The following is a 25,970-nucleotide window of genomic DNA, read 5'->3' as shown; positions in this document are numbered from 1 at the left end:
TCCTGCCCCAGTACTGGTGCCAGTGTCCCAGGAAGCAAAACCCATTTCTCCCACACCAGTCTTTGAGCCACGCATTTAACTCTCTAATTTTATTTGTCTTAGCCAAATTCGCTCGTGGCTCAGGTAATAATCCAGAGATTATTACCCTTGTGGTTCTGCTTTTTAATTTGGCCCCTAGCTGCTCAAACTCCCTCAGCAGAACCTCCTTCCTTGTCCTATCTATGTCGTTGGCACCAACATGGACCACGACAACTGGATCCTCCCCCTCCCACTCCAAGTTTCTCTCCAGTCCAGAGGAGATGTCCTTAACCCTGGCACCGGGCAGGCAACACAGCCTTCGGGACTCTCGCTCTCGGCTGCAAAGAACTCTATCTATCCCCCTAACGATACTATCCCCTACCACTACAACATTTCTTTTAACACCCCCCACTTGAATGGCCCCCTGCTCCACGGTGCTGTGGCCAGGTTGCTCATCCTCCCTGCAGTCCCTGCTCCTGTCCCCACAGGGAGTAAGAGCCTCGAACCTGTTGGACAAGTGCAAGGGCTGCGGCTCCTCCAACACTACCTCCTGGATCCCCGTACCTGCCTCACTTCTAGTCACACCATCCTGACCCTGGCCACGGACTACATCTGAATTAATTAATCTAATTGGTGTGACTACCTCGTGATACACAGAGTCCAGGTAACTCTCCCCCTCCCTGATGTGTCTCAGTGTTTGAAGCTCGGACTCCAGCTCTTCAACACGGAGCCGGAGTTCCTCGAGCAGCCAACACTTACTGCAAATGTGATCACTGTGAGCACCAATGGTGTTCACCAGCTCCCACATATTGCAGCAGCAACACATCGCCTGATCTCCCATTCTATGTAATTAATTAAATTTATTAATATTATTCTTAAATATCCTCTGCCCCGATTCTAGATGGTGAATATCACACCTTAGAAACTATAAACCAAAGAGATTTAAGCTTAAAAGGGAGAAATACTTACCAACCAATCACTTTCCCGCTTTCTGGTGACGTCACACTTGGATTACTTTTTACCTCTCTCCTTCCAGACTGGAGATTGGTACGCCTTACCTGGTCTCTGGGACTTTTATAGCCCCGCTCTGCCGCTCGAGATTCCCGCCGACGCTGTGAGGCCTTACCTGGGTCTCTGGGACTTTTATAGCCCCGCTCTGCCGCTCGAGTTTCCCGCCGACGCTGTGAGGCCTTACCTGGGTCTCTGGGACTTTTATAGCCCTGCTCTGCCGCTCAGGATTCCCGCCGACGCTGTGAGGCCTTACCTGGTCTCTGGGACTTTTATAGCCCCGCTCTGCCGCTCGAGATTCCCGCCGACGCTGTGAGGCCTTACCTGGTCTCTGGGACTTTTATAGCCCCACTCTGCCGCTCGAGATTCCCGCCGACGCAGAACTGAAAAAAAGCAGGAAATGGAAAGCAAGTTTAGGGGCTTGGAAAAGGGGGAGGGGATGAAAGAAGAAAAGGGAAGGTTTGTGATAGGTTAGAAAGCAGGAGAGATTGAGAGACATTGAGATATTCAAGGCAAGAGGAGGTGGCAATGGGACAGGTTAAGGAACAAAGGATGGCTCTAGATGAAGTGTGAATTGCGCTGGCAGAATGAAGGACAGCTGCCACGTGGGAGGGAAGAAAAAAAGGGCCAAACAAAAAGTGTGGATTAAAAAACAGAAATATATATATGCTCACGATGTGGTCTCTACATTGGGGAGACCAAACGCAGATTGGGTGACCACTTTTTGGAACACCTCCGTTCAGTCCGTAAGGGGGACCCCGAGCTTCCGGTGGCCTATCACTTTAATTCACCGCTCCATTCCCACTCGGACCTCACTGTCCTCGGCCTCTTGCATTGTTCCACAGAAGCTCAGCGTAAGCTCGAGGAACAGCACCTCCTCTTTCGATTAGGCACTTTACAGCCTTTTGGACTCAACATCGAGTTCAACAATTTCAGATCATAACCTCGGCCCCTATCACATATATATATATATTTTTTTTATCTACACTTTTTGTTTGTCCCTTTTTTTCTTCCCTCCCACATGGCAGCTGCCCTTCATTCTGCCAGTGCAATTCACACTTCATCTACAGCCATCCTTTGTTCCTTAACCTGTCCCATTACCACCTCCTCTCACCTTGAATATCTCTTAATGTCTCTCAATGCCGCTTAATCTCTCCTGCTTTCTATCCTATCATTGACCTTCCCTTTTGTTCTTTCATCCCCTCCCCCTTTTCCCAGCCCCTAAACTTGCTTTCCATTTCCTGCTTTTTTGCAGTTCTGACGAAAGGTCTTCGACCTGAAACATTAACTCTGTTTCTCTCTCCACGGATGCTGTCTGGCCTGCTGAGTTTTTCCAGCGTTTTCTGCTGTTATTTAGTAATGATCAGATGATTGATTGTTTATTTTTTCATGACTTGTGTTTTAAATGACTAAAGAGAGTAAAGGAGGGAGATACGGAGTTTTCAATATTGAGGTCCTGGTAAAGAGAAGGCTTAATAACAGATTGTGTGAGATATTATGATTTCAACACACTGGGAATGTAGGGAGACAGGATTTATGTAGGAAAATATTTGCAATTTAGAAGGAACAAGAGAGAAAAGCTCAGAGGAGCACTGTCTGTGGCAATAGTGATTAAATTAAGACAAGAAATGTCATTGTATGCAGTGCAAGACTTTGGATTGAAAGTGGGGAACACAAAAGATGATGGTGGGATTACTGAAAATGGATGGAATTGAGATTCAAGATGTTGTCTAAAATGTACATTTGCAGAATGACTAATTTTCCCTAAAACTCTGTTTGATTATTTACGGACAATTGTTCCATGTACTTGTGACAAAATCAGAAAATTTCTGAATTTTCAGTCATGAATCAGCTTGTTAAAATGGAAGCTGGCTTCTCTTAACTGATTTAAAATGAAGACCTGGAGATCAGTTGCCTTTAGGACCAGTGCAGGGTTGATTGACATGGAAATTAGTTAGGATTATGGGGGCTTTGTTTTAATTTCTAATTAAATTATACATAGTCAAGGTGGCAAGTATTTCAAAACCAGTTTTCCTGTGATTACCTGCTCCTCTGCATTCTATATGTAATAGTTCCTCCTTTTTATGTGTTTAATTTTGGATAATTGACTACCCTGACATCAGAAACTATGGGACTGGACAAGTTTGTTCACCAAAAAACAAACCTGATTGTTTCATTGAAAATTTTTGTTGTTTATTACACTCTGCAAGAAATAGGTTTTTAAAAGGGTAATTTGATCCCTTATGGCCTGTTTCCAATTTTATTGTGCTCATATAAGTATTCTGCTGATTCAGCATCTTGGCTTTGGTGTATTAACTAACCTGCAAATAAATCTGACATAATAATTTTAGGTTAAGTGCATTGGTCTGTAGTATTTTCTGGGTTTTTTTGAGGGGAGAGACAGGAAAAAGCTGTGGTCATTCGATGTGATTTCCAGTGAACGATATACTACTCTTCGGGAAATAGTTATTATTGTTTGGTGCACTAACCCGTGCATATTTTGTATTCTAAAGTGATAGCAAAATTACACCAGTCATATGCAAGATATGCAATCAATTATTGCCTTTTTAAAAAAAAAAAAAAATTATTTGAGATGTACGTGTCGCTGGCAAGACCAGCATTTATTGCCCATCCCTATTTGCCCTTGAGAAGATGGTGAGCCTTTTGAAATGCTGCAGTCCTTGTGGTGAAGGTACTCCCACAGTGCTGTTATGTAGTTCTAGGATTTTGACCTAGTGACGATGAAGGAACGCCGATATATTTCCAAGTCAGGATGGTGGTGGTGGTGTTCCCATGCGCCTACTGCCCTTGTCCTTCTAGGTGGTAGAGGTCAAGGGTTTGGGAGGTGCTGTCGAAGAAGCTTTGACGCATTGCTGCAGTGCATCTTGTAGATGGTACACACTGCAGCCACGGTGCGCTGGTGGTGGAGGGAGTAAATGTTTAAGGTGATGGATTGTGTGCCAATAAAGTGGGGTGCTTTGTCCTGGATGGTGTTGAGCTTCATGAGTGTTGTTGGAGCTGTGCTCATCCAGGCAAGTAGAGAGTATTCCATAATATTCCTGACTTGTGCCTTGTAGATGGTGGAAAAGCTTTGGGGAGTCAGGAGGTGTGTCACTCGCCGCAGAATATCCAGCTTCTGACCTGTTCTTGTAGCCATAGTATTTACGTGGCTGGTCATGTTAAGCTTTTGATCAATTCTGACTCCCAGGATGTTGATGGTGGGGGATTCAATGATGGTAATGCCATTGAAATTCAAGGGGAGGTGGTTAGACTCTCTCTCGCTGGAGATGTCAATGCCTGGCATTTGTGTGGTGCGAATGTTACTTGCCACCAATGTTCCCTTGAGATCAAGGGCAGTCACTCTCACCTCTAGAATTCAGCTCTTTTATCCATGTTTGGACCAAGGCTGTAATGCCTTTGACATCCTCCTCATATTGGTTGTACAGATCTTTGAAGTATACAAAGCAGCTCTTAAGGCTGATTTTGCTGATTTAGAATTAACAACTAAAAATGGTGTTGGCTCATGGAGACATTTGTTCAGACCAATATTGACAATGTTACAAAACTGACAGGGCTAGGAAGAAGTATTGCATTCAAAAGTAGCCCTCCTGAGCAAAGTTCCCTGTGATTTTTTTTTGCTGTGCGCGGCCCCTTTGAGGGGCTGCATGGGCCATTCAAAATAACGCGCCTGTGCAGTTTTTACATTGGAAAGCCGGCTGCGCGGGTTCCCTAGAGCGCTGCACGGCTGTGCAGCTTACAGGGAACATTGTTGCTGCGGCTTGTGGCGTTTCCCCCTCACCCCAAAATGCATTTTTCTGCCTGGTACACCACAAAGGTTATTTGGGAAATATTGGCCCAACTTCATCAGTGGCAACAAGATTTGCTATTTGACTACCTTGTGAAAACATTTGCACAACCCAGAGGCATGTTATGAAAAGATAACCATGCAAGATAAAATCCCTGTGGTGCCACATGGTGAGAAACTTAAGTAGGAATTCAGGATAGTTATCTTGGGAGAGGGGAAAGAGGGTGAAAGAAATTGTCCCTCATAACTTCTGTTTTCTTCCTATTTAAGTGCAGGGTATTTACTTGAGTCACTGACTTTTGAGCCTTTTGCCCCTCAATTTTTGCCATAACCTTGGGATTAACAATGATGTCTGTGCATAGGCTCGTGGAGAGAGAAGAGAAACTTTAGCTTTACTTTCAAACTTTTAAAATTTCAGCATAGTCATCAATGACCTAGAATTCATTTGTATTGTAACTTTTCCTTAGGGAGTGATTGTGCAATAGTTCCTTACCATTTATGCCTTGATTTGTTGCAGGAACAGCTTGTTCAGATTGTGCAAAGCGGAAACAAGAAGAAAATGGTGGTGTAACTCAAAAAAGGATCCGAAAAACAAATGGTACATTTAGAACAGAAATATTTTAAAACCTCTTCGTTATTTTTGCCTTCCCCCCCCCCCCCCCCCCCCCCATCCTCCTGTGGGCCCAGTTTCTGCAGGCCATATGTGAAATTAGACACAAAGCAAATGAGCAAAACCCTGCTCTAAGCAAGTATTCCAAGAGGCACAGAAATACAGCATGGGTATAATTTTTCTTCGGATTTTTAATTTATCCCCATCCCCATTCACTTTCACTTTCCTTCTCTTCTCTCTTCCCCTCCCCTCCCCTCCTTCACCTCCAGCCGACTGACCCATGGAGAAGGATGGGTTGGAATTAATATCAGAGATGCAACAGAAATGGAGAACTCAGCAGTGTTGAGAATCATGGAAATAAATTTCCCTCTCTTTCTTAGTGGTAGAGTCACATGTTAATGCTGCAATATGTTGCTTTACTGATTTTTAATAAATTTAGTTGTTCATCACGCATCAAATTGGAATTTTTTTTCCACTTCAAATGTTGCATTTTTTGCTCCTATATATTGCATCAAATTTGCAAAGTCAGAATTTATGCAACCATAAATAAATGTTTTGTTTACTTCTCTAGCATAACCAGCTTGAAAGAGGAAAATCAGAAAATGCCTGACTAATGGGCAGTTTAGAAATCTGTTTCAATTACCTGCTTGTCCCTGTTAAGTTTGTGTATGTTTTTAATTTTCTCAATTTTAAAAAAAATCAGAAATTCAAAAGTTAGCAATGTTGTGAATGAAAAAAATCTTAATTTCCAACAAAACCTAATTACCAAGGGCAGATTTTGATTTATTTGACCAAATGCGCAGTGATGATTCAGTGGTTAACATGGTAAAGTCAATATTTGAAGCCTCAATAATCCACTGTAACAAATCCAAGTTATGTCTCCCAAAGTTATTGGGAACTTGTTGATGGTGAAAGATTTAGTTGCAGTCTCCTTAGCCACAAGGCTGTCACATAGAAACATAGAAGATAGGAGCAGGAGTAGGCTATTCGGCCCCTCGAGCCTGCTCTGCCATTCAATGCAATCATGGCTGATCATCCAAATTCAGTACCCTGTCCCTGCTTTCTCCCCATATCCCTTGATCCCTTTAGCCTTAAGAAATATATCTAACTCCTTGAATATATTTAATGAATTGGCCTCAACTGTCTTCTGTGATAGAGAATTCCACAGGTTCACCACTCTCTGGGTGAAGAAATTCCTCCTCATCTCAGTCCTAAATGGCTTACCCCTTATCCTTAGACTGTGACCCCTGGTTCTGGACTCCCCCGCCATCGGGAACAGCCTTCCTGCATCTGGTCTGTCTAGTCCTGTTAGAATTTTATAAGTTTCAATGAGATCCCCTCTCATTCTTCTAAACTCTAGCGAATATAAGCCTAATCGACCCAATCTCTCTTCATACGTCATTCCTGCCATCCCAGGTATCAGTCTGGTGAATCTTCGCTGCACTCCCTCCATGGCAAGAACATCCTTCCTCAGATAACGTGACCAAAACTGCACACAATACTCAAGGTGTGGCCTCACCAAGGCCCTGTACAACTGCAGCAAGACATCCTTGCTCCTGTACTCGAATCCTCTTGCTATGAAGGCCAACATACCATTTGCCTTCTTAACCGCCTGCTGCACCTGCATGCTTACCTTCAGCGACTGGTGCACAAGGACACCCAGGTCTCGTTGCACTTCCCCTTCTCCCAATCTATTGCCGTTCAGATAATAATCTGCCTTCCTCTTTTTGCCGCCAAAGTGGATAACCTCGCATTTATCCACATTCTACTGCATCTGCCCAATCGCCCAACCTGTCCAAATCATACTGGAGTTTCTCTGCATCCTCCTCACAGCGCACACGCCCACCCAGCTTTGTGTCATCTGCAAACTTGGAGATATTACATCTAGTTCCCTCGTCTAGATCATTAATATATATTGTGAATAGCTGGGGTCCTAGCACTGATCCCTGTGGTACCCCACTAGTCACTGCTTGCCACTCGGAAAAAGACCCGTCTATTCCAACTCTTTGCTTCCTGTCTGCCAACCAGTTTTCTATCCAAGTCAGTACCTTGCCCCCAATCCCATGTGCTTTAACTCACTCAATTATTCCACTGCTTCTTTAATTTCACTGATTGAACTCACATTAACAGTTTCAGTCAGTGCAATTAAAGACAATTGTGAACTGAGAATCAAATAATTACAGCAGTCGATAATGTTGCACTGAATGTGTTTGAACAGAGACAGACTTTGCTCACAGGATTCACTGTTCATTGTATTATTCAGTACACTTATAATTACCATCTGTGATCGGTTTGCTCTGTATCCAATTGTAAATGGAATGTGGCTAGGTCTTAATTAGTGTTCAGCTACAGTATTAAAGCAATAACAGTACACCACCTCTAGCCTGAGTGATACAATCTTGCTCTGGATGCAGGGCGAGTACTGTACTTATAATGATGTGTGTCTGAACCATAACATCAGAAGTAGTCAGCAAGTACACCATTTTGGTAAAATGGACAAATATATTTGATGTCTCCTAACAAGTTTGTTATAACAAGGCTACAGTGTAATTTGATCCGTGCTCAACTAATGTGCTGTGTGGAGGATTACAAATTTGTAGAAATCTGCTTACAGTGTTGCATTTCAAATTTAGTTCACTTTCTCCCTCTTGTTTCTGCTGCTGTGGCTGTCGATTTTAGTTTTAAAATAGGTTTCTTAAAGTGTCTAAGGTCATAGCATGTGGAGTCAGGGCTGAATGGCTAGCAAGCTGACTACAGAACATAAAACCAAGAGTAGGAGTTAAGGTTAGCTACTCAGACTGGCACAAGGTGAGAAGTGCTGTTCCACAAGGATTGGTGCTGGGACCACTGTTCACAATTTACATAAACAATTTAGACTCTAGAATTGGAAGTACAATTTCAAAATTCTCATGACACCCAATTGGGGAGTATAGTTAATACTGAAGAAGACTGCAAAAAAATACAAGAAGACATTAATAAACTTGCAGAATGGATGTGTAATTGGCAAATGAAATTCAATATAGATAAGTGTGAGGTGTTAACATTTTGGGAGGAAGATTAGGAGACCATATACTGCTTGGATAATAAGAGTCTAAATGGGGTAGAGGAGCAAAGGGATCTAGGGGCACAGATACACAAATTACTAAAAGTAGCGACGCAGGTTAATAAGGCCATAAACAAAGCAAACCAAGTACTCGGGTTCATTTCTAGAGGGATAGAATTGAAAAGCAGAGAAGTTATGTTCAATTTGTATTGAACCTTGGTTAGACCACACTTTGAGTACTGTGCACAGTTCTGGTATTCATTTTATAAAAATAATAGAGGCACTGGAAAAGGTGCAAAAAAGATTCACAGGGATGATACCAAAACTAAGGATATACTTATCAGGAAAGGCTGAACCGGCTGGGCTCTTTTTTCTTTAGAAAAGAAAAGGCTGAGGGGTGAGCTGATGGAGGTCTTCAAGATTATGAAAGGGTGTGATAGGATAGACGTAGAGAAGATTGTGGGGAGACCAAAACTAGGGACAATAAATATAAGATAGTCACCAATAAATCCAATAGGGAATTCAGGAGAAACTTCTTTACCCAAAGAGAGGTGAGAATGTGGAACTCGCTACCACACGGAGTATTAGAGGTGAATAACAGATGCATTTAAGGGGAAGCTATAAAAACACGAGAGAGGGAGAGAGAGAAAAAGGAATAGAAGGATATGCAGATAGGGTTAGATGAAGAGGGATGGGAGGAGGCTCGTGTGGAGCATAAATGTCAGCATAGACCAGTTGGGCCGAAGGGCCTGTTTCTGTGCTGTAGACTCTATGTACAGTAACTCTGTAAATTATTAAACTGTAATTCAACAGCAGTAGAGAATGCAAAGGTGTTCATAAACCTGGCCTGTTCTATTGATCATTTCAGGCTTTGGTTCTCTTGTGTGGAAGTGATTTCTGGCATGATCAAATACATTATGTACATGTGTTTGTGTGTAACAGATGCGAATAGTGTTACTAGAATAAAATGTATTGGAAGTCTGCGGATTTTATTGCTTCTAAATGGCAAACAAGTGGGCAATGCTTTTCTAGAACTGTTTGCTGGCTGGAATATGCAGGGATGGTTGGATCTAGCATCCCGTAGATTATTTACAAAGAAAAGCCATATTTACTGTTTCATGTAGGGTTATGTTTATATTTTGTAGCATCCAAAGCAGATTAAACACAGCTAGAGAAGGGCTATCTCTGCAAGCCTGGTTGACTGGTTTCACAAACAAAATGACCCACCTTTTTACCCTTCAGGCTGGTTAGGAGATAGTTTTATGATATTTATGGTCCCAGCCATCTGTTGGTTTGTCTGAAAATTCTCTGTGGCTTTGTTTTTTCAGGATTCGGTGTAAACCCTTCAGGTTTCCCAGAATTCCATAATGTATTTCAATACGCATTATACTACAGCTTACCAGAATTCATTAATATGATTTGGCCGATCACGACGCTACAATAATCATCAAGAATATAAATTAAGCTTAATTCAATTTTTTATGTTCTTCCTAGTTGGGGGCATTGAGGCCATTTGTCGTGGCCTCAATACCACCTTGACACCAAGTATCGAATCTGGAGCCTTTTTGGTCTGTACTGTTTATTAGCAAACCAGCTGGAGGATTTATCCACTGAGATCTTGAAGAAGCTTTAAAAAGATGCTGCAACTAAAGGGAATAAACAGTAAAATGGATATAACAAATGAAAGGAAACTGAACTACAAGAACAATAAAATGCAAAAATGAGAATCATAGAGAAAGAAAATAAGATATCAAAGAAAAGGAAAACTCAACAAAAATTTCAGAATGGTAGGAATGAAGGAATAAATGTTCAAAATTAAATCTCATTACAGATACAGATTTTGGAGGACCATAAATTGTCCCAAGTAAAGCACCTTCACCGAAGTGCCATATCCTATTCCGTGATGTTGGATGCATCAAAAAGTGACTGAAAACCTTTATTCACATCAGCACAAGTTGACTTGGTAACTCTTTCCATAGAATAAGAACAGTACTTTGTAACTGTTGAGCAGTTGTTACAATCATTAAATGAAAATCAGTGGCTCTCCTGCCTTCGTGGACCTAACTATTTATTGTGGTGCCTCGGGGAATGAAGTCTGGACATTGCTACTGTTTCACCAAGTGGGACTTGGTGGGAAAACATCCAGATGTAGCGTACATTTGTTTCGATTTTTATGTTTTTACTAATATTACTATTTTCGATGTATAAATGTGAATGCTATGTTCTTCACTGAAAATCATCCATTTAATGTAATACAGAGTAATTGAGAGAAAATTGAGCTTTTCCACACTAGATCTGTGGTTACAATCAGTAGGTGGGAGGTGGCTTGCCCTATTTGAATTGTATATTCTGGCTAATTGCAGAATGGAGTGGATATGATAAAGAAATTTGACATACTGTCCTGTCTTGCTAGCCAGAGTATAATGTGTAAGCTTGTAAAATGGGAAGGAGCTTGTAAATTGTGCATAAAAAATTGAAAAATACCAGACCTTTGGTATGGTCTTGCTTATTCTTTGAATGTAGTACATTCTTTAATTAAATGCAAATAAATGTCATCCAAATATTTTTTTTTTGGCGGGGGGGAGGAAATCACAGGCTGCTGCCTTCCTTTCTTCACTGTAACCATGTGATCTTCCCTATCCTGAACTAATTGAAAGAAAGAATGACTTGCATTTATATAGCACCTTTCATGACCTCAGGACGTCCCAAAGCACTTCACAACCAAGGAAGTATTTTTGAAGTGTAGTTACTGTTGTAATGTAGGAAAGGCCTTGTTCGGATTCAAACCTAAACTCTAATACAGGTGCTAATCGAAGCAATTGAGTTGATATGAGACAAATATATATTCAATTTAAAACTAACTCAAAGCACTCAAAAGTCGAAGGGACAAATGGATAGATTCGGAAAAAGTAGTTTTGAACATAGAGGAGGAGCTATATCAAAAGCATAAAGAAGATCATATATAGCTAATATTCTCCCCACCTGTTCATCGTTCATATAGAACGGAATTGCACAGTTCATGGCCTGGTAATGTGTGAAGAAGTGCGTTTTAAATTAATTTCACATATATTGCCTAGTAAGGTGTACGCTTAATTTCCAAATGTAAAGCAAGTGTTTGGAATGGTTGGTTCTGTCTAGACAAGAAGCCATGTTCCCACAAATGTTAACAAAATAGTATTTGTTTTCCACTGAGAAGAAATAAGTCATGGCAGGTAAAACATGGGCACTAATTTTTTGACAGTTGTTGTCAAATTCATTTACTGTTAAACCCAACTGTTAAAGGCCCTACGGAGGGACTCCTCGTAAGGACGTACCTTTTTTCATGCCTGAGTATGTGCTGTAATGTTCTTTACAGTTGAGGAATGTTGTGCTGAAAGAAATATAAGGTGCTGATAATGCTGTTGAATCTGAATTGCCTTTGCACAAGGAGAGTATCCTTCCCAGTTTGGTCCCATTATCTTGGTGTTAAAATAATGGGATAGAACTTGTCGTTCACCTGGCCTTCGCACCACCTTCTATATTGCTTAAATTAGAAGAAACTTCTTTGCCTCAGAGAGCAAAATAATGTTGACTGAAATACCCTGATTGTGAAAATAATTCCCCTGAAAAGTGAAAAACTTACAGGAGCATAGAGGATATGCAGATTCTATACATGGGTAGGATAGTGGAGGCATCCTCCATTCTCCTGATACTTAGGATCTGAAAGTGTTTGTAATAGAGTATTTTGGTGTTTATATCTACTAGCTTTGAGTAAGACATGTCTTCAAGGGGCCAGCAACACTGGTGAAACTGACATCTGCTGGAATGAAGATAAAATAAACAGAAGCTTGTGTTAGATGATATTAAAGATTGGTGAACTGCACTAGTGAAATGATGTAGATGCATGATGCCTATTGATTGCAGTTATTAACTCAAAACCTTTTAGAGGAGGGTGTTTCTTGTTTAAGAGCCTTTAAAGTCCGTTGTTATTGGTTATTTAAAAACCTGGAGTTTTTTAGGTGTTTTTTCAATTTTTATTTTTAACATTAAACCGGGAGGAAAATAGAACCCAAAAACAATAAATTTTGAACACCTCTAAACCTCAAGGAAACGAGCACAAACAAGAGACTAATTTTGCACAGTTAAGCTAAATGACTACCCACAATTATTTACACAATTCGCAGACATCACTTTTATGGGTCTCAACAACAGTTCCAAAGGTTATGTAATATAAGTTTCCATGATTGCAAGATACTGTCGAGCTACTTTGGGAGTAAAACATTAGTAGTACTTATGGATGGACTGTGTGTTGTAAAATGTTGATTACTAAAATTAATGTTTCAAGTACCACATCATCACCATCATATAATGAAGCACAAATATTTTCTTCCCTTTTTAAAATTGAATTCTATAACCTTGGTCTGATTCACTGCCCCATCTTGTATCAAACTTCTGTATCTCAAATTGATTTTTTACAGTGGTGAGGCAGCAATTGCAAATTAATCCCTGTAAATATAAACCATGCTAAGGATGTGGTAGAATCAGGATTTCTGTCCAATGGAAATAGCCCAAGAATGCACTCATCTGGACAATTGTATATGGAGGCTTAAATAGGAAGTAGTAGATTATAGAATTTACTAATTCCCCGCACATTAGGTGTATGGATTCAAAAGCAGAAAAATCTGCAACACAGTTTTTATACTGCTTTTCCATTCAAAATTGACTGTGGATGGCAGCACAAGTTTTTCTATTCCTTTTTTATTTGTTCTCCGGATGTGGGTGATGCTGGCAAGGCCATATTTATTACCCACTCAGGGTTGGACTGAGAATGTGTTGGTGGGCCTTTCCTTTGAACCACTCTAGTCCTTGTAGCATGGTGCTCCAAGTAGGAAATTCCAGGAATTTGACCTAGCGATGATGAAGGAACGGTGACACAGGTGTGTGACTTAAAAGTAGTCCAATGACATAGTTGCCCTTGTTCTTCTCGGTGGTAGAGGTTGTGGGGCCAGGAGATAGCTGACGAAGTAAGTTTGATGAGTTGCTGTAGTCCATCTTGTGTATAGTACATATATACTACAGTCACATTGTGCCTGTGGTTGGGGGGGAGGATACTGAGTACTTGTAGAGTTATAGCAGATAGCTTACCAATGTTCATCCCTCCACACTACTGCTACTCTGCAACTGCTCATCGGGCTTGTGGAAATCATCACTGAATTAAATAACAGCTAGTGAATTTAAAAAGAGATCCAGAATTTTAAGTGGAGATGTGATTCTTGCCAGGACTCCAGCATCTTCCAACATATTCTGTAACTGGAAGTTGCAGCGGGGGAAAAAAATTGCCACTTTCAAGAAGGGTAGTGTAATACTGAACTGAGTCCTTTTAATTGGGAGCAATATTTGCATTTGTCAGAGCAACTTAATAAACAGTGACTCACTGTTGTGAGGATTATTGATATTTCAGTTGGTAAACTAACTGTTACTTAGTTGATATCAAATCAGTTACATTTAGCCCAGCCTTTGCATGTTTGCACTTGAATGATGTGCAGCTCCGATCAGTAACTTCTCAGCAAATTTGATCAGCGTTCTTGGTCCATGAAGAGATGAATTGTTTGTTTTTTTGGAGAACATGGTAAAAATACAAGTCTTGCAGGCCTGAGACTAATGAAATCTGCTATATTGCTTTGGTGGGGAGGGGATGTTTTTGTACTTCATTCAGGTGAAACTGTGGTGGTCCCTTACAGTTGAGTAGTTTGCTGATGTATAGTGTCCGAACTCTTGGTGTTAATTTTTACCCTTAGGTTTGCCAGTTCTATGGAGCTGGATGCTGGCACACTATCAGCCATTGTCTTTGGTCCTGACCACAAACTCTGTTCCCTAGCCACCAACTCCATCCCTCTCCCTGGCGACTGCCTGAAGCTGAACCAGACAGTTTGCAACCTTGGTGTTGTATTTGACCCCGAGATGAGCTTCCGACCACATATCCGCACCATAACTAAGACTGCCCCTGCTGAAACCATCATCCATGCCTTTGTTACCGCTGGACTTGACTATTCCAATGCTCTGCTGGCCAGGCTCCCATCTCCCACCCTCCATAAACTTGAGCTCATCCAAAACTCTGCTGCCCGTACCCTAACTCGCACCAAATCCTGTTCACCCATCACCCCTGTGCTCCCTGACCTACATTGGCTCCCGGTCCAACAACGCTTCGATTTTAAAAGTCTGATCCTTGTTTTCAGATTACTCCATGACCTTGCCCCTCCCATTCTCTGTACCTCCTCCAGCCCTACAACCTTCGCGGTCTCTGCTCTTCCAATTCTGGCCTCTTGCGCATCCCCGATTTATAATCGTTCCACTATTGGCAGCTGTGCCTTCAGCTGCCTAGGCCCCAAGCTCTGGAATTCCCTCCCTAAATCTCTCCACCTCTCTCTTCGCCTTTAAGACACTCCTTAAAATCTAGCTCTTTGACTAAGCTTTTGGTTGCCTGTCCTAATATCTCATTATATGGCTCAGCATCCAATTTTTGTTTGATCATGCTCCAATGAAGTGCCTTGGGATGTTTTACTACAATAAAGGCACTATATAAATGCAAGTTGTTGTTGGTGTGAAATGGTGGTTCTGTCAGGAACCTCTGCAGTAGATTTTTTTCAGGCAGTCTTGTGCCCTGCATCAGTATAATGACCTTGAATCCTACTGAGTTGGGTTCCTTCCAGCCAGGAAAGGAGTTTTTCATCTGTTTGTACCCAGCTTGGCCTCTTCTCCTCTCAACTATATTAAGGTGCCCAAAGAGATCAAACTTGCAGCATCCCTAAGTTTTCCTGGAACACTAGGATTTTTAGGTTACTTGCCACACATGCCTAAATAATCATTGTTTTTGTTGCGCCACAAAATATCTGGAGCGGGAGCAATTTCCTTTGGAACCTGAATAGATTTCTGTTTTCTGGAATTTGTGGTTGGCTGATTGCCCCTTTTGTAGTGGAAGCATGCTGCTTTAGTTGGTCACAAAGTAAATAAACCGCATGTTTTCCCTGTTTGGATTTTGCTGTTAACTGTTGATCTCTGCAGCCAATTAGTGACCGAAGCTTCATTGAACCTGTGACTGATTATCCGTGGTTTAATATAGCCCGCAAGAATCATCAGGTGCTGGACCCCTGAAGAACTTGGGTTGTAGGTGATTTTTAAACTGAACTGCCCAATTCTGTGTCAACAACATCTAATACAGTTTTGGGATGGGACATACCTTAAGTTTAATGGGAAGTTGGTGGTGGGTGGGGAGGAGTAGGAATATAGAATTCTGTTTATCTGATCTAGATTTTGAGACAAACTTGGGCTGCTGCATCAGCTTTAATTGCTCCCACTTCAGATGCTTCTTAATCATTTTTTCATCCAAGGATGGCAGAGGACAAAGCTGTACTATTTTGACCATAGCAGATGTTCAAGTTTCAAACATCCTAAACTTTTAAACATTCTAAGCTAATATTTGTTATCTTTTGTGTAATCTGGTCTTGTTATGGCATTATGATGATGTCAGGTAGGATTGGTGAAAATGCATTGAAAGTGCTGGTATTGACTTTCCTGAATCTTTAAAGCCAATGCTTGTACCAAATGCTGTGTTGTCTGGTAATTCAGACTTGAGAACCAATTGGGGTAAAAACAGTAAGAACTTGAAACAGATTTGTCGATGGATAGTAGTACAAACTTGTAACTGTTGTTGATGCAAGAAGTGATTGGAGAGGTTTGTGTGGAAGGTGAAAAAGTTATGAGATGACATTATATGGGCAGGTATCTTAAAACTTCATGTTGCCTTTTGATATATGCCCATGATAAATAGTAAACAGTATACAAGCGGCGATACTTTGGCTGGACTTTTCTCCAGGGAGACGGGTTGGGGGCAGGGGGACTCGGATTCCCGCCCGCAGTCAGAACGGGCAGGGAAGTGGACGTGAGTCTAGGTTCGGATCAGCCATGATCCTATTAAATGGCGGAGCAGGCCCGAGGGGCCGTATGGTCTACTCCTGCTCCTACTTCTTATGTTCTTATGATTGAGAGGCTGACTGGCTGCGGGCGGGTGGGCCTGCAGATGCGGGGCAGTGGTGGGGGGCGAGAGGGCTGGCGTTCAGCATCGGGGATCATGGGAGGGGCGTCGTGATTCGGTAGCGGGGAACACTGGAGGGGGTCGGCATCGGGTGTGGGATTGGCATCAGGGATCTCGGAGGGTTGGGTCGGAGGGTTTCCACTGGAGGATTGTGACTGGCCTCGGCATCATCGGTGGGGTTGGGGAGAGGGCTCATGGAGGGGATCGGAGGCTGGGGGTGGGGGGCACTGATCGAAGGCCTCGTGAGGGGGTCTTTGAGGGGGTGGGTTAGGCAGGGACCCTGGATCCAGGAGGTAGGTATAAAGCTACTTGCCTCCTGGATGCAGCAGTCCCCACCTCGGTTTAACTGCTGGGTTTCACGAATTGTGGGTTGGAGGCGGGATCAGGTTGGGAATTCCATCTATCTATCTTTATTTATTTTTTATTTATATATATATATGTAAAAGGATAGTTCTGTCTGTCTGTCTGGGCATCACTCAAAAGTTAGAGCGTACCTACACATACGTTATATCAAAAGAAAGGTTATGATTAGGAGAGTCTACTAGGCATATTTACTTTTTGGTCAGACAAAAATTGTTCGGACAGTAGACAAAAAACATTCAAAAATCCGCTCATTAGCGGGTTGGCCAATCATACGGGGGAATCTGCTCATTAGCATTGAGTGACGTGAAGGTTGACCAATCCTACGGGGGGGGGGGCGCTGCGTCACGGGGCGTTTCATTGCGTGTGTGGGCGGGGCCTAATCCTTCAAACTGCCGTTGCTTAGGTGAGTGGCGGCCATTAAAGACCCCAGAATATGCTGGAAAAACTCAGCAGGTCAGGCAACATCTGTGACCTGCTGAGTTTTTCCAGCATTTTCTGTTGTTATTTCGGATTTCCAGCATCTCCATTTTTTTCCTATCGTGTGGCCGTTCTTAGTTTGGCCGTGTTGCTAACAGGTGAGGAGGGTGTTTGTTCGTCACGTTCGGCGGCCGGCCGGAGCGGCAGCTCTGCTCGGGTGACTCGGGCTGGGCCTCAGGCGCTACGCCGCCCGCGGTGTCTCCGGGGCGGCGGGCCGCTGCGCGAACTCAGCTCGGGTGACTCCGGTCGGGCCTCAGGTGCTATGCCGCCCACGGTGTCTCCGGGGTGGCGGGCCGCTGCGGGAGCTCATCAGCGGGAGCTCAGCTCAGGTGAGTCGGGCTGGGCCTGAGGCGCTAGGGAGGGAGAGGGGAGGGAGGCAGAGAGAGGAAAGGAGGGACAGACAGGGGGAGGGAGAGAGAGAGAGAGAGAGGGGAGGGAGGGAGAGAGCAGGGGGAGAGGGGCAGAGTGAAGGGGTGAGGGAGAGAGTGGGGAGGGAGGGAGAGGGGCAGGGAGAGAGGGGGAGGGAGGGTGAGGGAGGGAAAAGAGTGAAGGGGTGGGAGAGGAAGGGAGAGCTCGCCTTCTTTCTCCAGGCTAATCCCGAACTAAATCCAGCAGAGTCTCTCTCTCTCTCTCTCTCAAATTCAAATTCAAATCGCTTTATTGGCATGACGAGTTACATCTTATGTTGCCAAAGCATCGAAAAACATTCATGTTTGTACATAAAAATACAGATCTATCCATACAATGTATAAACAGATATATCCCTGAGTGTATAAATATACATTCATATATTTTATATATACTCTTCTTATATTTAGTGGTTGTCCCTCTGTTTATGGCAAGCTGTAACATAGTGTGCCGCTAGTGTTACGCAATTTCTCTCTTCCCCCTAGTAGGTATGGGAGTTTTTGGTCGTCATTCAAATTTCTGAATTCCGGGCATATTTTTGTGAATTTTGGGTAGAAATTCTCCCTTATGCCCTGATATTTTCTACAAGCTGTGAGGAAGTGCATCTCTGTCTCCACCACTCCCTGACTGCAGTGAGAGCATATCCTGTCCTCTCTTGGTAGCCGGGTCTGCCTGTGTCTACCTTTTTCGATCGCCAGGCTATGTTCACTAAGTCTGTACCTTGTCAAGGTTTTTCTCAGTTTGCTATCCTTTACCATGGTCAGGTAATCAGCCATGTTGTATTGTCTGTTTAGGGCCAAGTAGCAATTGAGTTTGCTTTGGGTTTTTGTTGTTTCTGCCCAATATGACAGATATTTTTCCTTTTGCTTAGCGACGATTGTGTTGGGTCGAATTCTTTGTGTTACGCTGTCACTGTCCTGGGGCTGGTTATTGTTAGTAGTGTTAGTAGTTACTTCACTGAGTCCCAGGACTAGTTGACTGAGGGTATTCTTCTTTATGGTCCTCTCTTGGCCCCAGTCTCTCTCTCTCTCTCTCCCCCCCCAGTCTCTCTCTCCCCCCCCCCCCCGTCTCTCTCTCCCCCCGGTCTCTCTCTTCCCCCCCGGTCTCTCTCTCCCCCCGGTCTCTCTCTCCCCCCGGTCTCTCTCTCCCCCCAGTCTCGTCTCTCTTGCTCCTTCCCACACAGACAGACAAACTCTTTTTTATATATATATTTAAAAAATTATTTCTGCTTTTTTCATAACAACATGCCCTCAAAAAACCCTCGGCACTGCCGGGCACTCCAGCTAGTTTTTAATAATTTAACTGCCCCAAGCTCCAAACAAACCAATTTTTTTAGGGGAAAATTCCGGCCTTTAAAAAAAAAGCCAGAATCTAAAACTACATCAGAAGAACATAGAAGAACTATTATCTTTCAGCTAATAACTATGACTGTATCTAATGCGTTTAAACTTGACTAGGTTGTAACATGCATCTCCAATTGAGGTTTCTTAAATTAGGCTACATGGAAAGAAGTTTCTTTGGCTAATAGAGGGAAAATGTGGGTTAAATTTATTACACTTTATCTTCTAATTTTCTGATGTCCCTCTTTTGAAGCTACTCACCTTTATTACGAACTTGTGATTTATAGGGACAGTTAGCCAGTGTGAGGGAGGTAATCAGTTTCCATTGATGCAGCCGAAAAATATCAAATGTACGTGAACTGGTTGAGGTAATCTTTGAACTTCAATAATGTGTAACCTAGGTTGTCAAGGCAGTCTGTGGTTCTAACACTTAAGTTAGAGAAGCGAGCCCTCCTCATAAAATGTATTACTCCCATGACTGCTTCATAAAACTTATTATTCTAATGGTTGTATTTCAGATGGGGTGGGTCTTGATTTTGAAAATGATTATTTTTATTTAGGTATTTTGATTGACCAAAGTAATAGAAAAACAGCTATTATATTAATGAAAGCCTTCCCTCAAGAAAGTCAAAGGAAACGAAGTTCAAGTGTTATACAGCCATCTGTCTATTTAAGTTACATTTATGTGTATGCTGGAAGCATCTCCCTTTTTGGGTTTTGTCTTGCAGAGGTCTGCTGCTGTTTGATAGACAACCCTGAATTAACTACTTTGCTCAGATCCTTGCATTTCATCCTATGCAGATATTTGTAGAAGTGATGTGTGTCATACTTGTATTTTGCAGATGTGTTGAATGACACGGTTAACATTGTTTAATATCTTCTGCTATACTTTCAATTTTAATATTACACGGTTAATGTTTCATAACCACTAATTAGTAGTGTTTAATTGACTGCCTTCATTGCTTTCAGATTCCTCAAAAATCTGCTGCTGCCTTTTGAGCTGACCCACGTCTTTACTTAAGTGGTTGGAGGCATTTTACAAGAGTGTGATGTACACATATTTAACTATGAAAACATTTCAAACATGGAACATGACTTGTAACAGCACAAATAATTCAGTTGCTTCAAAAAAATGCAATTTCATTTTTTACCATTTCATTGTTACCTCTGCCTGAATCACTTTTTGTAATCTAAATTCCTCTGCTAGATTCACAATTAATGTTCAGAATATTTTGATCTTGTCAATTCCTCTACCATTTCCTTTTTTAAAACTACCTTATTAGATGTACAATTTATCTTAACCACACAAGTTGGATGAAAGTTTCTGCAAATGTCAAAATCATCCCAGAACTGCACAAGTTGTTAGAGGATCAAATGGCCATTTTAGAATTACATTTACGTTTGAAATTCCAGTGTAGTCACTTAAGATTTCAGTAAAGCATTATGCTGGGTATGTATGAATTTTTTGTACTATGTTCACTTAAACTGTGGAAAAACAGCCAGCTGTACAATTGTATTAGAGATTTTGCCTCTGGTTTGTGTCTGGAGAGTGTATTTTGAACCAAGTTCTGATGGTGAGTAATTTGTTCTGATGAATTCACAGAATCACCACAGTGCAGATAGAGGCCATTTCAGCCCATCGAGCCTGCACCGACACATATCCCACCCTATCCCCGTAACCCCACGTATTTAATCCCCCTAACACTAAGGGTCAATTTTTTATCATAGCCAATCAACCTAACCCGCACATCTTTGGACTGTGGGAGGAAACCGGAGCACCCGGAGGAAACCCACGCAAACACGGGGAGAATGTGCAAACTCCACACAGACAGTCACCCGAGGCCGGATTCGAACCCGGGTCTCTGGCGCTGTGAGGCAACAGTGCTAACCACTATGCCACCGTGTTTTTTTGCTGCTGTTTTTCCCCAGGGTGTATTGGTAGCAATAGGATAAATAAATCTTTGTGACAATATTGACCAATTCAAAATTATTCCCGTTTTCAAAATCTACTCGATTCAATTACAGTAATGACTGTTCTGAAACTACCTGCAAGAGTGAATCATAAAGGAATCCCAATCTTCACATTTAAGTTACCCAGACTTGGTTAGGGCTGATTGCTTTCTTTGGTTTCCCTTTAGGAAGTTGTCCACTGGGAGAAAATTCAGTTTTTTGGGCTGGTAAACAAGTGACAGTAACTGATATTCCCCAACCTTGTGCCACCATAAAAATACTTCACTGCTCATAATATTGAGATTGTTTGCTTTCGGTTAATTTGATGGATAATACAGCACAATTGCTTCAGGAAGAGCTGCTTCTGTGTTGACTACATCGCCCGCTGCTGTGGAAACTGCCCTGTTGATATTGAGGAAGCACTGTGCTCTGCTCAGTGACTGAAAAACATGGCTCCAAATTTTGACACTTTTTACGTTGGAGATTCAGCAATCTATTCAGTGGTACGTGCCATGTTGATACAAATTCTGTGTCAAGTATCGAACAAAAAATAAGCAATCCCTACTTGTTTGTGTTAATTTGCATGCAAAGTAATTGTAAATGTACAATTAACACAATGTTAGAATTCATTGTTCAAAAATGGCCATTGGGGTACAAGGTTCTTGCTGCATGCCAGCATGCATGCTTACTAACTTCAATCTTCCTCCCCCACCCCTTCCAATAGCTGAAAACAGCGGGCGGGTAAATAGACTTTTGTTTTAAAATCCTGCTTGCATTAACAAAATTCTGCATTTTTGTGTTTCAATATATTGGTATTATTACAAGAAATCATATTTAATGACTTTGTACAGTATAGATATTTGACCAGGATGATTTGTGAAGGGAATTCCATATTTTTCACCTCGGATGTGCTCCATTGTGCCTGTTTTTAAAAAAAAAAAAAAAAAAAAAAAAAATTCTTAAAATGGCTTTTGTGTTTGCTTTGTAAAGTTTGCAGTATTATCAAAATTACGAAGTGGAGCACTTCGACTAAAGATGACTGCTTTTTCAATAAAACAGAAGTTTAGACTGCAATAATTTGACATGAAGTAATGAGTACTGGTTTAATTATATTATGCAAGATTCTCCACAAGAAAAAAGGAGTGGAAAAGAACCGGTAAATGGATTCTTGTTGGATTTGGGTTAGAAGTACAGTACTTGGAATAATTTGCCCAATCTTGCTACAGCTGTTTAAATTAACAAGTGAGGTTGAGGTTGTATTTGTTTTAAGTATGAACTGTTTAAAGATATTTCCTGATCAGAAATGTGGGTGGAGGGACGATCTTCTGATCTCATGCAACACATTCCTAGAAAGAATCCTGTGAGAGATCAATGCAGGTAAAATGTGAACACCCCTGATTTTGGGACAGAATCACAGAAACCCCACAGGGCAGATAGAGGCCATTTCGGCCCATCGAGCCTGCACCGACACATATCCCACCCGATCCCGTAACCCCACATATATTTAATCCCCCTAACACTAAGGGTCAATTTATCATAGCCAATCAACCTAACCCACACATTTTTGGACTGTGGGAGGAAACCCACGCAAACACAGGGAGAATGTGCAAACTCCACACAGTCACCCGAGGCCGGATTTGAACCCGGGTCCCTGGCGCTGTGAGGCAACAGTGCTAACCACTATGCCACCATGCATGGCTTTAAGTCAGTTAACTAGTTTTGCATCTTTATAACTGGAAATAGTTTCATCGAATGTTTTGGTAATCATGATCTTTATGCAGTCAGTCATAAAGCCTACAGCTTCATGATGTATCAATTATACTGCAGTGATATAAGAGTTGGAAAATCCACTGAACATAGATACTGAAGTTCTCAAAGAAAATTAGTATACAGCAAATGGTTCAACAGTAACATTAAATCAAATGGAAGCTACATAAGTGTGAGTCAAAAATGTCATGTACAACACCAAGCCACAGATTTCAGTTAATAACTGGTGCTATTGTACATTTTCTAGTTAGTATAAATCAAATGACTAAACAAAATTAATTTTTTAAACTTTTATTTTGAGAACTAAAATCTCATACAAAATATTAAGAAAAATAACATTTTTGAATATGCTCAACTTTTTATAATCTCAATGAAAAATATTGCATTAGTAAAACCAACTCTATCCCACAATTACTTAATCGGGACATTTAAACTCAAATGTTAACATTTCTGGCCATAATCTTTTAATAGATCACACTAGTGCCTGCTACTCACTTCTCCTAATGGTGCTAGTTTTTGCTGCCTTGCCTTCTTCCCTAGTGTCACCACCTGTCTGCTGCTGCTCTCTTTCTATTGTCTCCCTTGACTTTCAACTGGCTTTTCTTGCCCCGCTCCCTACTATTCCTTGCCTACAGCCCTCTTTTGCCCTCCTCGATCGGCCCCTCAATGTCCTGACAACCATTCTTGGCATCTGCTCATTATCCATTTCTCTTTGCCATTTCCCACAGCCTCCACAACCCATTTTCCTTTTTTGCTTTTAGCAGCCTCTCACGAGTCTACTTCCCTGCTGCTTCTCATCTATCCACTCAAATACTCACTGCTGGCCTTCTGCTCACCTATTCATTGTGCCCCCTTTGCTTCTTTCTAACATCTTTGTCCCCTCTCACACCCTCTTCCTGATTTGCCCCCCCCCCCAGTCTTCTGGTCCTTGGTCTACCTATACTCTCTGCTATTCTCCCCTCAACGGCACAATGCGATAAACAAAGTGAGCCCCCTACTTTTCATTTCCTCAACCAGTTTAAAAAAAAAGAAAAGCAAAAAAAAAAAACAGCTTTAACGAGTAACAAAATACTAGTAAGAAAAAAAATGACCAACAGCTGAACAAACAATTAGCGTTCTGCAGGTATTTAAAATGTAAGCAAAATAAAAACAAAAATTTAGATAATTAATACATACATAAACAGAAAAATAAACAAGCTTTAAGAAAAAAAATGAAAAATACTTGGAAAAATTGGAAATCAAGAAACTGCTTTCTTCAGTTCAACCTCTTCTTCAAAATTACAATTTGTGTAACACCACAAATGATACATTAGTGTTTAAGACTTATGTTCTGACAATGACAACTCTGGGTACCTCCGGACTCCACTGGGAATTATGGATGTTGACTGAAAGATGCCTAATGTTACAAAAATATTAGCAGTTGGATTCTGATGTGTACTTGGCCAGTATTGAATCCGAACACTGATGTAGAGATTTGTATGACTTTATGTCCTCGTCAACTAAGCAGCTTCCTAGTGCATGGAGAAGATACAAATGGCAATCTCTCATGGGGAATGAAAAACAACAGTAAAATGTGATTTGTTTTACATTTAAGTAAATTTAAAAAGGCGTTGTCCTCCTTCATACATTACTTTATCCTCATCCTTTATACTACAATAATTACTTAATGCAGGAATTTTATATCTCTTAAACCTTTTATTATGGCCCCCCATTAATTATGTTTGTATTACACATCACTATTACACACACAAATTTTCAAAGACAAATGTAATCTCTGCGCATACAGTATGATGCACAATTTTGCGCACCTATACAATGTCAGTGTGACTGAGACAGGCACCAGTCCAACGGGAATTTTATTTGTTCTTAAAGCAATTGCAAATTATGCCATTTTGTGCAAATAACCCCTGAGGGGGTGTATCTAATGATTTGAGTATGAGTCAGTGTTCTGAAATTGGCTGACCATTTGCAGTTTGCCTATAGAGATTTCATTTTTTTAATATACCCAATTAACCAGTGGGAAAAAAACACAACCTTAATAAGCAGCACAACAGCAACTGTGGGCTTGATGAAAAGGCATAATCGATAAATGGCACCTTGTTTCTAAATTTATTCTGTTGGACCAACCAAAACATGGTGTGAACTTATGAATAGGAGTACAACAATTTCTTATTCAACAGACTGGAAACAGTTTTTGGAATGTACGTTAACAGACCTGCTAACAATAAAGAGACAATAACACTGTTTCAGGATAACAGCTGAAACATAACTTTGTTTAGCTTAACAATTCAGATAACATCTGCTTCAAAATGTTTATATTGAACCAAAGTGTATGCTCTTAATCTTCCTCCCTTGGCTGCTGCATCTCTTTCATTCTGGTATGTTCTGGGTAAAGGGTAAGGTCGAAGGTCAACAGTTGACTGGACATGCATTCTCCTTGCTATAACAAAAACTAAAATAGTTAAGTAAATATGAAAGTTGAAAACTGTTGACATTTATTTTGTTGTAATTTCACTGCTTTGCAACACGAGAATAGTGAGGAAAGACTAATTTAAACCTCTGAATATTTACATTCAAGTTATTTGAGTAGAGCATTGTATTTGAAGGTATTGATGATGTTTGGTGTTTCCCCCTGGCCATTAGATCATTTTCCATGAACCATTTCATGTTTTCCATGATTTTGCAACTTTAATAGAAAACTAAACCAGGTGAATAGTTGGAATTTTGTTTTGTAATTTCTCCCCCTGAAAGTTCATGGAACATAGATTCAACCATCATTTGTGTAAAATGCAGATTAAGCTGGCTTTACCAGTTGCATCGCACATAAATGACAACATACTCTTCCATTTGAGTCCTCTGAAATGAGATATATAACTGAAGGGATGGAACTATTGGGGTTGGAGGTGAATTCGCTGACATTCCAGGCAACATTTGTGGACAGTCAAAGCCTATGAACTCAACCATGTCCTGATTTGCCAAGTCATGCAGGTAACTTACCCCTTTTTCTACAAGCTTAAGTTAAGTCGGGTACAATTCTGGAGTAAATGGCAGAACTTCCAGGACAACTGGTTTTGTCTTCAACCTGTCATTTGGATACATCACCATTTGGG

The 25,970-nt window shown here is 41.4% G+C and overlaps 2 protein-coding genes across 5 annotated transcripts in view; one reads left to right on the top strand and one right to left on the bottom strand.

Annotated features, from left to right (window-relative positions):
- LOC147106105 (protein FAM118A-like) overlaps positions 1-11,039 on the top strand; it is a 70,208-nt gene extending 59,169 nt beyond the window's left edge. For all 4 annotated transcript variants that reach the window (XM_086008873.1, XM_086008871.1, XM_086008874.1 and 1 more), the window contains 2 exons: positions 5,349-5,429; positions 10,316-11,039. In XM_086008873.1, the coding sequence (XP_085864999.1) occupies positions 5,349-5,429; positions 10,316-10,338 (104 nt within the window). In that variant the 3' untranslated portion in view covers positions 10,339-11,039. The remainder of the gene's footprint in view (positions 1-5,348; positions 5,430-10,315) is intronic.
- Positions 11,040-23,135: 12,096 nt separating this feature from the next.
- The window catches only part of LOC147106104 (structural maintenance of chromosomes protein 1B-like), a 172,432-nt gene continuing 169,597 nt past the window's right edge, over positions 23,136-25,970 (bottom strand). Inside the window, exon 25 of the mRNA XM_086008868.1 lies at positions 23,136-25,300. Coding sequence (XP_085864994.1) covers positions 25,199-25,300 — 102 coding nt within the window. The 3' untranslated portion in view covers positions 23,136-25,198. The remainder of the gene's footprint in view (positions 25,301-25,970) is intronic.

The sequence above is a fragment of the Somniosus microcephalus genome, chromosome 16 (assembly GCF_052327205.1).
Source record: "Somniosus microcephalus isolate GS21.2 chromosome 16, FLI_Smic_1.0, whole genome shotgun sequence".
Lineage (NCBI taxonomy): Eukaryota > Metazoa > Chordata > Chondrichthyes > Squaliformes > Somniosidae > Somniosus > Somniosus microcephalus.
The sequence above is the reverse complement of the archived record's forward strand: the minus strand, read 5'-3'. Positions and strand labels throughout refer to the sequence as shown.